The sequence below is a fragment of the Lytechinus variegatus genome, chromosome 3 (assembly GCF_018143015.1).
Source record: "Lytechinus variegatus isolate NC3 chromosome 3, Lvar_3.0, whole genome shotgun sequence".
NCBI classification, from domain to species: Eukaryota; Metazoa; Echinodermata; class Echinoidea; order Temnopleuroida; family Toxopneustidae; genus Lytechinus; species Lytechinus variegatus.
This window is the reverse complement of record NC_054742.1, coordinates 26,847,416-26,865,810: the sequence shown is the minus strand read 5'-3', so window position 1 is coordinate 26,865,810 and position 18,395 is coordinate 26,847,416. Positions and strand designations below refer to the sequence as shown.

General features: G+C 35.1%; 1 protein-coding gene across 1 annotated transcript; it reads left to right on the top strand.

Annotated features, from left to right (window-relative positions):
* The first annotated feature begins 2,454 nt into the window (after positions 1–2,454).
* Positions 2,455–18,040, top strand: LOC121410651 (NAD(P)H-hydrate epimerase-like). The gene is made up of 3 exons (XM_041602880.1): positions 2,455–2,690; positions 14,648–14,906; positions 16,500–18,040. The coding sequence occupies exons 1-3, from the start codon at positions 2,487–2,489 to the stop codon at positions 16,700–16,702; spliced, it is 666 nt and encodes a 221-aa protein (XP_041458814.1). The 5' UTR covers positions 2,455–2,486; the 3' UTR covers positions 16,703–18,040.
* Positions 18,041–18,395: the final 355 nt, after the last annotated feature.

Below are 18,395 nucleotides of genomic sequence, written 5' to 3'. Positions count from 1 at the left end.
ATCTTGATCTCTTCATCCTCTTCACCTTCTCGTCTTACCCTTGTTAGCATAAGATGAGATGCTCTCCATATTTCATGGTTTAGTAAATTAGAACAAGGTTAGAATGATCATCTTCACCAGTCACCCTACAGATGTCTAACTTCACCATCTATTTTGTCCATGGTGTGCAGCATCTACTAGAGCATGTTATTCAAGCACCTTGTAGCCTATAGGGATGTATTGTGAATGCGTCTATGCCTCCTTCTACGTTACATCCCAAGACAGGGTTAAGAGATGTCATGTAGGAGGGTAGACTTTCAGACCGACAATACTTGGGTAGACCGCGGCTTCCAGGCATTGTTAACCCTCATGCTTTTAGCACAAGGGAAGCTTGTATGCCTCCTGCAATCGACTATGTTTCATTGATTTAGGAAATGATGCTTTTTTTTCATGAAACATTGTATTTAAAATACAAAGAAACATTCGGCAATATCTCTGGAAGCTCTTATACAGAACATTAGTTTGCAAACTACAATCACATGATTTTTTTTTTATATAAATTCAGAATGGATTTGGTTGGTTTCCAAAGTGCAGTTTATTCGAAATTACATAAACCTAATGGGAAGAATTCAATGTTGTAAAGTGTTTTACTGAGGATAAAGATGCCCGCCTTCTTTAATTCTTAATAGTATGGTGATACCATTTTATCTTGGTGAATAACTGACCACTTTTGTTAAAAAAGCTCTGGTCATTGTAAGAATGTTATTCCTTGTCTGCCTAATGAATTGTTATTATGATTGAATTGTTATTATGATTGAATTATTAGCTGTCTTGGTTATATTCTATTTTAATTGGAGACAAAATTACTAACTACCTTATATCTTTGAAGTCTGTCAAAACCTGTAGTAAAGGTTCAATTATATGAATTATATTCAAATATTCTAATTCATACGAAGTATTTCTACTGTTGAATTCAAAGATTTGAAAATTAATCATAGTTAGATTTGCCAGAATAGAGCAGTCTTTAACGCATGCATTGTGGATTTTGAAAGATACATGACACATATAGGATTTGAATAAAGATTGGGTGTAAAGTGGAATGTGCAGGTTGCTATTACTTGCATGAAATGTAATGTTATAAGATGGAATGCATTTCACCTCTAGAGACACAGGGAGGGCCAAGAGGTAGTGAAATATGCAGAGAGTGAGGGGGGGGGGGGGGCTTAGAAGAAAGAGAGAGAATAACAGAGGGAGAGAAAGAGATACAGATCAAATGGAGAGGAATCTAGGGGGTTCGATTTTTTTTCATTGGAACTTGAATGTTGCAAGGCAAGGAGATGGTTTTTTAAGATTTAGTAATGTTTCCTGTAGGATGATGCTAGGGGTTTATGAACCAACCAATATGCATGCCAGCATTCAACTTCTCCAAGCACTTAGTTCACAAGCTTTTCATATATTTGCTGATATTGTGAAAGGGGTTTCTCTTTTTTGGTCCTGCTGAAGTGGCTTTGGCAAAAATGAATGTAAGAGATGGTGTTCATAGTACCTGTCCAATGAGTTTTAACTGTTATATATACTCACTTTCTACAGTGAACAGGTGCAGATCCAGAGTAGGATTTCTACGGGGTGGAAATTCTTCTGAAAAATTTGATAACAAAATAAGCACTGGGAACATTGATAAAAAGGGTTTAAAAAGTCATCGGTCCAATATGAAGGACATTTTATCTTAAAAAGTAAACGCTCCATTTAACGGGCTGGGTCCACTATCAGATTTTCAAATGCTCTCTCACCTTCTGTCATACCCTGGATCTGCATCTGGTTAATGTACTTATTGATATTTATGTTAATTATATTTGAGAATTAACAGAGAAGACATTATGTTTTAATGTCATGTTTCACTCAAGAAATATAAGGGAACTGTTTGAAAGACAGGTATCAGAAAAGTAAACATACTTTTTGAGTGTTACAAACAGATGAAAATATGGCTCAGAAATGTAATCAAGTTCAAAATGTTTATATAATTCTTTTTCCTTTCTTCTTTTTTCCATTAGTTATACTGTATTATCACCCTCACCCCCCTAATATCAATTCAATAAATAAAAGATAATTTTTACTTTCTTCTTAGGATAGATTAATCCACCTAATTTGTTAGATTTAACTGAAAATGATGTTTTCAACATGATAATATAACAAATCAAGCACTTTTGAAGACTTAATTGTTACTAATGGTGATGGCCTATGAGAGCCCACCTCTAGTGCCTTGCTCTCCTTGAAATTCCACTATTTCTTACAATGGTTTTATGGTGATTTTTCAAAATATTGCTTGGCTGTTACAAGTATTTATACTGCTAGGATTGTTCCTACCAGTTTTTTAAGAATGCCAGAATTTGTTTTCTGGCTTTTCTCTTAAAAAGTCCTTGAATATTGTTTCAATGAACTTAATATGACTTCCTTTCTCTCCTCCCCTCTCATCTATCAACCTTTGACCATACAGCCAAAAGGAGGCCATGGAAATAGACGAGGAGTTATTCAATGACTTTTCGTATAGTGTAGACCAATTAATGGAATTAGCTGGACTAAGTTGTGCCACAGCCATAGCCCAGGTCTATCCTGCTAGTAGTATGGGTGGAGATCCAACAGTACTAATCTGCTGCGGACCAGGGAACAATGGAGGAGATGGATTGGTTTGTGCTAGGCATCTTAAATTCTTTGTAAGTATGCCACTTCCATTTTCTTTCTTTTTATAATGTCATTATTTGCCACTGATATTTTTGTTTTAATGTAGAATCTATTAGCAGCATAAGATTTTATTGATATAGTTTTCATATTCTTGCATCCTTGTAGAATAAATCATTTCTTGCCTCGCACATATGACAGATAATAATTACGAGGCTTGACCATGACTTCTTAGCACTGGGAACATCAATCATCATCATGTGGTGATTAAAAGCGTTATGGGTACACTATTTAAGAAACAAAACCAGCTTCTTCATCTTTATTTCATATTCTATGGTCCAAGATTGATCTGAGATGAAGTATGTTTAAAGCTGATACAAATATAAATTGATTAAAGTTTATCATGGTATGAAAATAAGTAGTTGTACAAATAAATTCATTTAGCCATATTGATGTATTATGGGGAAACCAGTGCCGGTATTCAATGTGATACTTGAGCCAGAATTAAGTATTAACTCAGTATTTTGCTTAAGTAAATCCTCATCCATCTTTGGTATTCAATTTCATTTTTTTGCTGAAGATTTTGCTTAAATCTAAGTCAGCTTGCATGCAGTTTACAAACGTGATATGTGTAGTCATACATCTTGCGCGCAGTTGGATACATACATTGTGTGTTATTTAGCTCAGACTTTATGATGTCAATGGTTATAAGCAAGTATTTTGCTTAAATTTGGCTTGATAAAGTAAAATACTAAGATGTGATCTGAATGCGAGTTTAAGCATTTTGCTTAGCCAAGTAAAATGCTAAGTAAAATAAGTACAAAATCAATACTTGAATTGAATACTGGCCCAGATCTGAGCAGATATGAACATTCCTCGGTAAACTGTTTAAACTTGAGCAAAAAATAAGTCAATATTAAAATATTCATGTTTATGTACTAAAATCATGACTCTTCCATTAGCACTTTTTTGTCCAGTTATATAAGTGAAATTAACTGTTTTATTCATGCTACTCACATGCTATACTGTTAAACTTGAACAAATAATAAAGTCAATATTAAAATATTCATGTTTAAGTACTAAAATCATGACTCTTCCATTAGCACTTTTTGTCCAGTTATATAAATGAAATTTAACTGTTTTATTCATTCTACACTCTTTTCCATTTGACATAAGTAATTAAAGTAAATTCATATTTTCATAATTGCATATACCATTAAATGATCAAGGAAATAATTATACTTCTCATTCTCCCTATACGCTCATAGCAATACCTTCACATTGAATAAGATACTGAATAAGTTATATGGAGAATGAGATAGCGAATAAATTACAGACCAATCACTCACTGTTATAGATTCCTGCTCTCCCTTTACGCATGATGGAGACAAAGTGAGCCTGCCTTTGCCTTCATATTTGGTAGATTTTGAAATGCCATGCTACATTGACTCAGTCATTACTCTCTTGGCTTATTGTCTTACCAAATGCAAAAAGCAATTTGTCTGCATCTTTTGAATTCATATTGGCCAGCTGCATGCTTCTATCACAGTCAAGCAGAAATACACCTCAACCCCATTCTTTTCATGTCATCATGTTTCAAAATTCTTCTGAATATTCCCCCATTATCGACTCATTTTGATATTATTTAGCCTGTCACATATAGTCATAGTTTAAAGTTGATTTTTTATATCATTTAGCCTGACACTATAGTCATAGTTTAAAGTTGGTAATTGCAATTTTAGAACATTCTAATTGGAATATATATTTGGCTGTCAGAATTTTACCCCCTTTTGAATATTTTAATATGGATAGTTTTCCAAAGCAAACCTCTTAAGTTGGATGCTTCTTTAGGTTAACTATGTATTTGGACATTGCTTTTGAAAGCTGCAATTAATTTTTTTATCAATCCTTTCAAAGGATACTAAATCTATTGACCTTATTTGGATATTGTGTCCATTCATGTTCTTATACATATGGACATTGTTTCTTGAAAGTGATGAAAACCTCATACTTCCCCTTTTTTCTGATTTATTACATTATTTTCAGTTGATTAAGCAAAACACTTATGACAGTATGTTGCAATAGTTTCATGATACTGATTCATAGTCATATGCTTCTTTCCTTCTGTTGATATTTATTTGCTACCACTGACTTGGAGATGAAATATAATGTAATTTTAGTGCTTCGTTTATCATCTGACTCGGCTCATATGAAATGGAAGATGGCTTTGATGCTCTTGGCAATACTAATAAACAGTTTTGATTATGAATTGATGGTGAAAGCACACAGTGTGCACAGGGCATAAAGCAGAAAATGAAATTGAATATGACAGAATAACTCCACCAGCTCTTAACAGAAACACCCCGAGCAAAATAAAGGAATATTTCACTTTGCAAGCTGCTGAAGAATATCCAATGACTGTCTTTGTGTCTTACCATCAGCATCTAGTGCTAGACTATGGGTCGTTATAAGTGACCACCTATATTCCCATTGGATGCTCTTCAGTTTATCTTGCCGAATATTAATTCAGTACATGCCCTGTAGGCACATGGTAGTATGCATACAAAATATATAAGGTTCACATATAGGTCATTGGAAATGTAAGAGTTTGTAGAACACTATGAATAGCATTTTTGTAATTTCCTAGAAGTGTTTTTTTAGTTTAATTTATTTCATAATTTCTCAGTTGAGATATATTGTTTATCATATCTTTGAAAGCTTTGAAGTTATTAAGTCCTATCATTGTGTATGCACAACTAACTATGCTGCCCTGAACATGAAATTTGAATTATGTTCATTTTCATTATTAGAATTAGAATAAATATTCTTTTAAAAGGCTGAATATTTATAAGTGAAAATGAAATTGTAGATCTATTTTTTTCTAACAAATGAAAATGCTAAAAAAATTAACTTTACAAGATGGACGATCCTCTAATTTGCTAGCTCATGACTATGTTGCCTATATTGTGAAGAAACAAATACAATGCCACCCTGAGGATAATAAAGTTTATGTGAGTTGCACTTTATTTAGATTCAAGCTGAAAACACATTTTTTGGTTAAAAAAAGGATTTTCCCTGTTTCAATATTTTTCTTTGTAAAATGCTCTTGTAACGATGTTTCATTTATAATAAACATGCGGTCGGTATTAGAAAGTTGCACTATAAAGTGCTGTAAATGAACTTTGGCATCAAGTTAATTATATTCATATGGATCAAAACAGCAAGGAAAAATATAATGAATGTAATGCACTCAATATCAAGACCCTTGAATTTTGTATTTTATGTGGTATACTTCCACAATTTTAGCACCGAACACAATGGAGAGAATAGCATTTGGTTACATTTTGGATAAGTTTTTAGAGCCATGCAACTCAACAACTGAACACAAAGTTAATTGTAAGTTTATGCATACCATTAATAATCATGTAATGCATTACAAACAGTTAATGGACAAAACAATCTGTGATATTCATCATAACATATACAGACATGAAGTCATCAAAACAATAACAAATCAAACCTAATATATCACTACATAAAAGAAAGCTGAATAAGTGTCTCTGATAATGCAAGAGGTCATTTCCACCTTCAGTATAATATATTGATTTGATATACTGTACACCAAAGACTTTTTACATTTCTTTTGAGCATTGCATGGTAGACAATATGCACTGGAGCTGGAGCCAGTAAGAATACTGGTAGTAGCTTTTTTTTGCACTTTTCCAGTAGTTTTCTGGAAACTTCATGTCATAACAAGGATACTTCAATGCTTGATTTCTCAGTTCTTTTGTCAGAATATGTGACAAAGTGTTTGTTTTGAGACTGGGTCTGAACTTTTTGTCGTACGAGGCTCATCGCTCATCATCAACGTTGCTGTGTGGTAATGCCAGAATCGCAACCATTAGTTTACCTAAGTTATTGTACTTCAACTTGTCAGTTGCATGGTCCTTCGCAATTCTCATCTCTGTCCACAGTCCACACCTCATCAGCTCTCTTGTCCAGCGATACATTCACAAGTGGATCGACTTGGTATTGCAGGAATTCTAGTTCAACACTGTCCGGTATGTCCTCCATATGATATGAAACTTCCTACCAAAGACAGAGATGAAAATGTCACATCTAAATTTTTCTTTGTATTAACAACTTGTGCATGTCGCATCACTTCATCCTCTAATGGAAACTTGGTGATCACATAATTAGCTACAGCGATGAAGTATTTCCTAACTGATTCGAAGAGTTCCTTCCTCTGGTTAACGGTGAACTTGGAGCTTGCAAGGAGCTCTCTGACATTTTGTCCCACCACAAATTATGTGTCTTCCTTTTGGTTTGATCTGTCCTTGTACACACACTCCTGAGGAGAAGAAGCACCAATGATTGTTGCAGGTTTTACAAACCTAAGCAACCCATTTTAAAGAAGATGAATTTGGGGAGCTTGCTCTTGCAGCTCGAGGTTTAGCTTGTTGAAAAGCGGTGTTGTTTGCAGCAAAAAACAGGCAGTATAACTTATAATCTCAACCAAGACAAAATACATGAGAGGCGAGTAAATGCAGTTTCCATGGAGTTTAATAAAATTGTTTCTGAAAAGCATCTTCCAAATGATGTATACCGAAATGTAAAATGACGTGTCATCAAATAAAGCCAAAATGATATAATGCAACAATTAAAACATAATAATATAAACGTAAAACCTCCTGAGATGTGTCATATGCGAAAAAATTAAAGTTATTAAACCAATCTCCTCAATTGAAAATTAAAACAGTCCATCCACATTCATGACAAAGACACCAGTTTGTCATGTTGGCCAAATGTGGGAAACGTAAAAATCCATCTGCAAAGCTACGAAGCAAAGATTCCCGTTTGCAACACGAGCTTATGCAGGAAAACTTTTAAAACAGTGCTCAGAAGCCCCACCAACGGCCCCGAACTAGAATGTGAACGAGGCAACGTTAATGTTCGGTCCGAAATGGAATTCGCTGGTGGCCTCATCCAAATCGGGTGACGAACCAAGCCCCGTTCACATTATAACATGAGGAGTGGAATATACGAAATTGGTCTGAATAACTGAAATTATTATCTCAGGAAGCCCATAATAAGTGAAGAATCATAATGTGACAGGAAAAGGCAGAGCTCCAGCAAGGGCGACAACACTCCCCCCCCCCCTGAACACCTGATGATAAATGAACTAACTGGTAGACCAAAGTAAAATTCAAAAAGTTATCCAAAAGTAGGTGAACAGGTTGGATGGAATTACTTTGCGGCCCACTTTGGGTGTGCGACCAGGCTTAAGGCCCGAAGCTCACATGCAGGTTAGAATGAATAACATGAAACAAAACATCTTGACGTTGAAAAAATTAGTGGGGGTGACAAGGAGGTGAAGGAGGGAAAAATACAGGAATTATGTTGCACAAAACAGGTGAATTGAGATAAAAGATGCTTTCCACTCGACTCCACGAGGAAGAATCCTAACTTGTTAGAAATTGGATTTTTCCCCCTCCTGAAATTACCACGTCAGCTAACGCGACGTAGCATTTTTAGCCACGCCTCCTTGTGATGTCCAAAAACTACCAAAATTCGCAACGCAACATTTTTTGGGCCACGCCTCCTCGTGAAGTCAGAAAAAATACCATATTTGGCATCGCAACATATCTCCACCAGGGCAAAGGAATTTGCCTGACCAGGCCCCTTCCTTGTAAACACCTGTTACGTACCGCTGGCGAGATATGTTGTTGTCCAGCTAGTCTGACCTGAGATAACCTCTCATTAACTCGCTTTGCGCGTTAAGAGGTATTGTAATCAGCCAGTTTAGCATGTATTGCTGCTACTTTTTCCACTGGTTGATTTACCGAAGTGGAAGCATTGCCTTTTTTTGCTCTCAGGTGTTACAGCCTCTTTTCCACTGTTTGCAATAGAAAGACCTTATGTACTCTTCTTGGCTGGGGTATCTTTGATGGCTTTTGATGTTTCTTTCCACAGTGAACTCGCAAATGTACTCTTTCCCTCGAAGTGATTTTCTTGAAGCCAGGTGTAACTTTGGAACTTTTTTTGGACCCAGAAAGTAGTAGACTTGTTTGGGTGCAACTTTTTCCTTGCTTTGCACTGGTGGGAATGGCAACACACATTTGCTCCCTTTTCAGCAGAGAGGTGCAGCAAGTGACATGGGCACCCCAAGATGAAGGTGTCTTCATTTTCATTTTTCCCAAATGGAAGTATAATCATGAACTAAGACGTGTGACATGCTCAGGATATTAGAGCAAATGTACATGTACATTCAGTTGGTACACTATCACTCTCGACACTGAATTAAAGGCACACAATTAATTAAAGGCATATTCAAAATTTTGAAAAAAAAGAACATATATTTGCTGGAAAAAATTTACATACGGATTTTAAACACATAAAAAAAACAGACAAAATACATACAAAATGTATTATTTGGGAGCTCTGCAGTGGTGATAAGTTTCATTTTTGTCTCACCTGCGAAGCAAAGTGAGACTATAGGCGCCGCTTTTCCGACGGCGGCGGCGGTGGTGGCGGCTGCGTCAACATCAAATCTTAACCTGAGGTTAAGTTTTTTAAAAATGACATCATAACTTAGAAAGTGTATGGACCTAGTTCATGAAACTTGGCCATGAGGTTAATCAAGTATTACTGAACATCCTATTAGAGTTTCATGTCACATGACCAAGGTCAAAGGTCATCTAGGGTCAATTTACTTAGACCATGTTGGAGGAATCAACATCAAAATCTTAACCTGAGGTTAAGTTTTTGAAATGTCATCATAACTTAAAAAAATATATGGACCTAGTTCATGAAACTTTAGGGTCAATGAACTTTGGCCGAATTGGGGGTATCTGTTGAATTACCATCATAACTTTGAAAGTTTATGGATCTGATTCATGAAACTTGGACATTAGAGTAATCAAGTATCACTGAACATCCTGTGCGCATTTCAGGTCACATGACCAAGGTCAATGAACTTTGGCTGAATTGGGTGTATCTGTTGAATTACCATCATAACTTTGAAAGTTTATGGATCTGATCATGAAACTTGGACATAAGAGTAATCAAATATCACTGAACATCCTGTGCGAGTTTCAGGTCACATGATCAAGGTCAAAGGTCATGTAAGGTCAATGAACTTTGGCCATGTTGGGTTTTTTTGTTGAATAACCAACATATCTCTGTAAGTTTATTGGTCTAGTTCATAAAAAGTGGACATAAGAGTAACCATGTATCACTGAACATCTTGTGCAAGTTAGAGTAGTATTCAAAGTCAGCACTGCTGCTATATTGAACCGTGTGATGCAGGTGAGACGGCCAGAGGCATTCCACTTGTTATTTTAATTTATCAAGAGTTTATGAGTGGATTTTGAAAACATAATGTCAAGAAAAAGTCTATTATTTGTTATCATTAGCAACAAAATGTGACTATATCTTCGATCCCAGGGCTTCTAACTGTAGTCCTTTCAATACTACAGGCCTATTCCTACAGCATGAAAACTGAGATGGACTGAATATTTTTGGAATATTGATAGAAACACTTATTTTGTTATTTATTTAAAACAGTTTATTTCAACAAGGGTATCTATAGCGGCTGAAAAAGCAGAATTGCATAACCCTTTACAATCATTTACATAAAAATACAATCTATATCAAAATTTAAATAAACTCAATTTGCACAAATTTTACATCATAAGAAATATCAAAACACATAGAAAGGTTGCTTATCATGTTAGGGGTGCATTACGACATTCATCCCCATCATGATAAACCAAAATTGAAAATACATGTGGCCAAATAACATAAAAACAATGAATTCTGTCGAACCAGAAATTAGTACCGAAGAGAAGGGAATAAGGAAAAGAAAAACAGAGGAAGAGAGAAAGAAAGTGTGTGTGTGTGTGTGTGAGTGTAACAATTAGAATTTCTACTATCATAAATCCTGGTAGATTTGAATGATTCAGTATTTACATTACTTTAGTTAACTGGTCGCAAGAGATGAAGCATACAACAATTCATAAATACATTTATAATATCACGATATAAATTAACTAATAAATTAATTATGAAGTAGTCAGTTTTAAACTTGGGACCTAGCTTTTGAAATACATGTGCTGATATGAGAACAAAAAGAATATCTGATTTGTTCAAATCAGTTTTCCTTTCAAATTAGTGTTTCACAGAAATTGTATCACAAATCTGAACCTGATGACTGATAGTAATGAGTTACCATCTACCGTAGATTTCACATTCAAAATGAAAAAAAAAAGAAATATCTCAAAATATAAATAGTAGCTGCTTACAGTCTAATCAAAGGATTTTTTCTTTTACATTTATTATACAACCACTAGATAATTTTTAGGCTCACAATGCTCTATTTTCATGTATTCTGATTCTGAATTCTACCACATGTGCCCACTAATACGTAAGCAATGTTAGCCATTTCACTGCTTGCCAAATTTAGAGGAGTAAATTGCTTTTCAGACTTGGGTTGTAGCCTCGGAGTGTGCTCCTGGCTGTCTGGCATCTTTCAATTTCATTCTTTGTCAAGATATTAGGTTTTTAAAGGCATGTAGCAGTTTGGAAGAAGAAATTATCTTCTGAAGTGACAGAGGATGAACAAAGAGACTAAAAATGTTGATAGAATAGTTTCTTTAACTTTTTACCCGTGGTTCCTTTTTATTTTTAATATTGTGAATTGATTTTGAAATTGAAAATTACTTTTTCAGCAAGAGACATTTTGAATATGCTTTTTACATGGGTCTTGCTGAAATTTTAAAAGAAAATTAGAGAAGGCTTTTGGGGCTTTTTTTTTGTTCTATGACCAAAATACTGCATAGATATTATGACAAAAGTTTATCTGACACCCCCCCCCCCTCACCACCCAAAAACATCAACAAAGAATACAAATGCCTTACTAACCACTAATGTCATCTTATAGGGAAATAAACAATGCTATTGAGGTTTATTACTATTTTGTCTGCTGCTTGTAAGGCAACTATCAATTGATTAGGTGTTTTGGTTATAGTGAAATGGTGGTTTTTATTTTAATATAAAAAAGACTGCATTTTTCATAAAATTATATGTTTTTGTTGCAAAGATAAATTCATGACACTTTTATACAATGGCTTATATGGTCCCGGATTTCATAAAGATGATGGTATAGGTGAGGCATAGGTGCACTTTATTACAAAATTCTGTGTCGGGCCAAACATGCACTATTTTATTACAAAATTCTGTGTCGGCTGAACAACAACCCAAAAATAAATAAGTTCTGTCCGAAAAGAAGACTGCAATCAAGAACAAAGAAGTTACATAGTAACATATGCCAGAAATGCCAATTTTTCTTTGCCACTTGTCTGTCATGTGAAATATTTTCATTCGGGTTACACAAATGGCATGTTCTACAGTGCGTATCAAAAAAAAGTTTACACTTTGAAAAAGCCCTGGGAATTAAAAAATATACAACATGCGGGTAATTTTTTCACATATAATCTTGGGTTTGGGTCTCATCTATCCAATGAAAGTAAAAGTTTTGTCAGAATGTTACGCATGAGTGAGCACTGTCCATTTCTGTAAAGCTCGCAGAAATCTGTTTGCGCAGAAATGCTCGTTTTCATGCTGTGTCAAGGGGAAAAGGCGAAAACAAACTTACACTACGAAAGATTTATCATACATTTCCCTTGCACTTTTAGTTAATTCGAATAAAACGGATAAATTCAAGCATTTTGTGACAATTTTGCCACCCAAATTGAAATTTCAACACTTAATAAGCACAACATTTTCCCTATTTCTGCCAGCTGGATCTGAGGACATAACTGAATCTGAACAAAAGTTTATATCAGACATCTCCAGCATTTTTTTACTCAGTTTTTATCATTGAAAGTTGGTTTACATTTCATTCTTCATTTAATACTTGTTTCTCCACACTTTTCCCAAGCTTAGCAGTGATTAACAAAATGAAAATCAAGCTTAAGCCATTCCATGCAAATCACACCTCAATGTAAAGCAAATATCGTCACGATGGCCTCTGTGTGTGGGGGAGTGGGGTGGGGCGAAATGCACTCTTCGAAGTGTTTTTGGGCAAGGAAACAAGTCAAACAATGTAGAAAAATTCTTCAAATCAATTTTACTAGCTAAATTCCATGTGTTCTTCATGATTAAGGTCTACTTTTATTCGCATAACTATTTCAAAGTTCTGCGCAAATCATTTTTCACTAACTTTTCAAAAGTAAGTGGTGCTCACTCAAGCGGAAATATTTTTCGACATTTATATCGTCATTTGCTTTAATGGACCTGTACCAATGTTAAAATGTGAAACAATCTTCAGGATATTACAAATGTATAATTTTACAGGATTTTTTCAAAGTGTAAACTTTTTTTTGATACGCACTGTAGATTCTATTAGATGTATGTTTGTACATGACTTGAGTAGAATTAGGTTTGTCTATAACTCCAGGGAAACTGTATTAGGCATGATTGTGGAGTGATTATGCCTGTTTTAGTGATTGGTGCATCTCCGTTCATGCTGTTTGCTTTAGAACCTGAATAAATCAAATTAAATGTATTCTACAAATACACTCATGATGATCATCATCATTAGATAATGTACACGAGTATGATGGCATTGGGCTCTTTTCCAGGGTTATCAAATTAAGGCTGAGCACTAGGATAGTGATTAAGTCTCATTTTTCATCCAAATATATTCCTTGTATGGCACTGGTTTGATGTACATATATTTGGGATGAGTAGACATGCTAATATAAAACACAACACATTCCCATCATTAAAACAGTAGGGCATCATTTTTTTTTTACAAATTACAAGCAAATTAGTTTTTGCTACACACTTTTCTGTGGAATTTGCCTAAGCACAATACCCCCATTGACCTCAATTTGAAATAGTTCATAAGCAGAATGAACGATGGAATGTCTTGGATATATTTCCCAACTTGCATGATCTCTCCCTCTAATTAATTTTTTAAATATATATCTGACTCTTCTCTTTCTGTCTTTCTCTCTATCTTTGCTTTATATTTCTCTTTCATTTTTTATGTCTTTTTTTCTTTTGTTCTTGATCTTCCTCTCTATCTTATATCTCTCTCGCTATCTTCTCCATGCCTTTAATGTTAGATGTTGGAGAGATATTGTAGACATCATCACAGGTCTGTTGGTATATGGTTTGGTTTAGTGAAGCAAAGATGACTAGGGGCAGCAAACACAGATATTATTAGGCTCATTTCTCAACAATCACACAGGTTGGATGTCTGTTGCCTATAATGATACACATTAACACGCCTCAATATCCAAGACATATTGTTCTCAGGATTCAGCAATTGGTATTGAAAAGGCAGAGGCAAGCCATAGTGTGCTTGCTGATTTATAATCATACATTAAAATTAAAACCCATTTGTTATTGTTTTTTTAAGCAAACAGCATTTGTTATTAGTTAAATATAGTCAACATATTTCATCAGAAAATGCTGGAATTTCTGTGAATACAAACGTAATGTCAAAGTGATCCTGTTGCCATGTCTTTGTTATTATCCAGCTCTGAAAGAACTTTATATTGTTGGCAAAAATAGTCTTTAACTTCTGATGGTAAAATAGTAATGATTCATCCATGTATCTTGTGGGAGGTTTGACAAAAACTGTATTGATCAGTTGTAAATTTATTTTTTTAGCAGTATAAAGATGTCTTTCCATTTAGGTCTTGTGGGATTGTTAAACATATGCATACAATATTAGATGCAATATTGGCTAGTTCCAAGAACATGAACCAATCAAGTGAATGTAATACAAACATTGTCAGCAGGCACAGACCTTGATTTAACTTAAATCAACAGGAAGGTCTTAGTCTTGCACAACCTGTTTCCAGAGAAACTTTCAATACCCAAATGCCAACCATTCATATACTTGGATTCAAATAGATGTACTACCTTGAAAAGCAAGTGGAATAATTGTCTCTTTATGATTCTTTTTATTTCTTTACAGGGCTATTTTCCAACCATATTCTACCCCAAACAACCTGACAAGAAGCTCTTCAACAATCTCAAGGCACAGTGTGATACTCTCGATATTCCTTTCCTCTCCTACCTCCCGTCATCCCAGCTCATCAATACTTCCTATAATTTTGTTGTCGATGCTCTCTTTGGCTTTAGCTTCAAAGGAGCAGTGAGGGCGCCATTTATTGAAGTTCTTGAGAACCTGAAACACATCAGCATACCGATATGTAGTATTGATGTACCTTCAGGTGAGTTTATTATTTCACCAGGATATTGTGTCACAAAGCCTGAAATCATTCACAATTTCACTTGGTTGAATCCTCAGTTTGGATTGGCTGAGAAGCTTTGTTTATAAATTGATTACCCATGTAACCTACAGTAAAAAACATTAAGCAACAGGAGCATAATGCAATATTTATTTCAGCTTTAAAAAAAAGGGGGATCATTTCTTTTCCTAGGAATAAAGGACAGATAATATTGAATTAACTGTAGGCCTATTTGCTACCTGAAACAATCGCAGGAAGTGTGACATTGTGAGAACTTTCCTCAAATTCGCAAATGGCTTATGCTGATTTCATACATTAATTGTGTTTAAAAGAACATTTCTATTAAGAAAAACTCCATAATTGATGCATGCAATAATCACAGGGTGTTTAATTAACATTTTACCAAAGACTACTGCACTAGCCAAATGTGTACTTAACTTAATCCACATAGGTAATCTGTGGGCTCATTAATTCAAAACAGCTGGCTCACGAATGTTGTTACCATAGTGACAAGTGTGAATTTAGTATCCTGTGGCAATAAAATTATGCATATTTTGGCCATTGTGTTTACTGACTTGAACATAAAAGCTAGACCTGAGCCCTGTTACATAAAGGCTTGTAATGAATTGCATGTATGAGAGAAACACTCTGGTTGATCCCTGGGGGGCGTTTCATGAACATTTTTGTCTGACAAGTTGTCAGATCTGACATCTGTCCTCGATTCTGATTGGCTGAGAGGCACTGTTACTATAGTAACTGTCAGATAAAATGGGACTTGTCGGATAAAACGTCCGACAAGTTCTTTCATGAAATGCTCCCCAGATCATTGTTATGAACAAAGTGTGCAGGAAACAAGGATCTTGATTGGTCATTGGCATTTAGAAATTGATCGCAGACCCCAGTATAAATGTATGATACTGGGTACTTATGTGCTGCTGTTGAGACCCCCATTTCAGCATAAATTTCCGTTCCAGAGCATCACCAATTCAGAGAGCCATAGAAATCCCCATTTTTTCCCCATTCCGGAGATCTTCAATTTGTGATTTCTCGCTCAAGTGAGCACCCATCATGATCTCCTCAGTCAGTCAGAGCAGCGAGCTCAATCAGCGTGGAGTCATTATGCTGGCCCACTGAAGTTCCCCACGCCCGCAGCTAGTGCTGGCTCAATATGAATCTAGCAAGACACGCGTGCATTTTTTTACGTAGCCGCTGCTGATTACGCCTGCAATCTAACCAGTCCCAGAGACCCTAATTTTTGATGTAGTCCGTTCCAGAGCATTGCATTTTTAGCAATCGTTGGTCAAAGAGCCATTCTGGAGACCCTTATTTTAAGACCAATATTTATTTCCATTTTTGAGTTGGCATGGCACATAGGAATCATGTTATAATTCGGGTACCACCCCCCCCCCCTTCCGGTGCAGACCATTATGTTACTGTGCCCTGATTGGTCCTTGTGTTAAAAAAAATAGCCCAGGTTTCACGATGACTCACTAAATTCAAAGGAGGCACCTATTTTTTTATTCATGAGACAACCATAGGATTATAAATTGTCATTTATATCCTTTGTTTGTTTAGGTTGGGATGTAGAGGAGGGAAACCCAGACGGTCTGAAACCAGAGCTTCTGATCTCACTGACAGCACCCAAGAAGTGCGCTAAACTCTTCCAAGGAAAACATCACTTTCTGGGTGGTCGCTTCATTCCACCAGAGATGGCAAGCCGTTATGAACTCTCACTACCAGACTATCCCGGTACTGATTGTATCGTTCAGTTAAAATGAAAGATCCAGGAGACTGGGAGGGAAAAATATGCATACTGGAATTGAGGTATAGCTAGTCTATATAGAGTTTATTTATAGGAATGGTGTTCCTATGTATTGAACAGATAAAGAGAGAAATACTGGAAATAGCTAATGAAGAACAAATTGCAAACAGTATGGTGTAAGAATTCAGCTGCCTAGTATGGGGCATTTTTTTTTAGCCTGATTTTCTAAAAAACATTCTTTTGCATCTATGTTGTAAGATTTTTTTTTATTTGTGTATGTCCTGTAGAATGCTCTGACACCTGTTTAGCATTTGTTTCTACTTGCTATTTTTGTAGTTATTTCCCTTCATCTCAAATTGAAATAGACATTGTGAATAATTATATATAGCCAGGAGGAAAAGGTGTGAACCATGAACATTGTAATTAGATTATATAAAGACAAGATCATTTTTTAACTGGTTACCAGGAAATTTATTTAGCAGATTAATGGCAAAAGTATTTATAGACAAATGTATAAGTGTTTAACATGTTTTGTTTTAAAAATATATGTAATACTTTTGTAGGTGTAATGTAAAACTTTTTTAATGGAGGTAATCTTTCTCATTCGCAAGTAGTCTTCAGTATAGGCCTTTTTATCAAATTGATTTGTATTGATTTTTCCATGTAGGAAATGTATTTCATTATTTATTGTTTTTAAGCAAGAATGACAAAAGTCAAAGGACAATGAAATGTTATTATCCTGATCATCAATTTGTGGAGCCTGTTTAAATGAACTGTAGATGGCGCTATAACATTTTGCAGTGAGAGTTCAATTCACTTTTTACTGTTCAGCTGTACAGTTTGCAACTTTTCCTTCAAGCTGATTAAAGCCTCTCATCTTTTGTCACAAGTTAACATATGGTTATCACATTGATAATAATTTTTTTTTCTTAATGTTTATATTTTAGATGTACAATGTGTATATTGGGGTGTGAATTGCATACCATTTAATTCCAGTAATAAAATGTCTCCATTTAATCTACTTGTTTTTATGCATCAACACAAATATATCATTTGGTTGCTACATTAAGATATTAATTGCATCTTGTAGAAATTCCCATAACACATTCATAAGAGTGTACTCCCGTCTCAGGCCATGCATTATACTTCATGAGGCCGTCTCACAAAGTCTTGGGATCAATGCAGATCACTCACCCTTTTAATGATGATCTTAATTGTGTGCATTAAGTTTAGATCAATTACAAATTTGTAATTGATCTGCATCAGTCACATCCCTTTTTTAAGACAGGCACTAGGGTGTTACATGCACCTTGTCATCAGAACCTAGGTCACACCATTGTATATTGAGCCCCTGCATTATATTTCTTTGTGGAAACAGAAAAAACAATTTGAAAAATATGACTTTGACATGATGTTGACTGGAACTTTGTGATCTCTGTACAAAGCAATAGCCAAATACCAAATTCAGTAGTCAACAGGTTCACGGGAGTTGGAATTTTCTTTGACAGGTATCCAAATTTCTTGCTAGGTTTCCACTTTGTTTCTTGATTATCAATGTGACTTTGTTGGAGTTGCATTAATCTACACAGACTGTCATGAATACAAAGAAATTTTAAGTGACTTGGCCAAGTAGATTCTTGTGCATACATGTACAGTACTTGATACAAGTTGCCAGTCAGATGTTAATATAATTATACATATATTTTTTG

What these genes read in the sequence shown, in the direction of transcription:
- LOC121410651 (XM_041602880.1), top strand. Translation starts at nt 2,487, where the DNA reads ATGGAAATAGACGAGGAGTTATTCAATGACTTTTCGTATAGTGTAGAC. An exon ending in CTAGGCATCTTAAATTCTTT is followed by an intron (nt 2,691 to 14,647) that starts GTAAGTATGCCA and finishes ATTTCTTTACAG; the next exon opens with GGCTATTTTCCAACCATATT. An exon ending in TAGTATTGATGTACCTTCAG is followed by an intron (nt 14,907 to 16,499) that starts GTGAGTTTATTA and finishes TTGTTTGTTTAG; the next exon opens with GTTGGGATGTAGAGGAGGGA.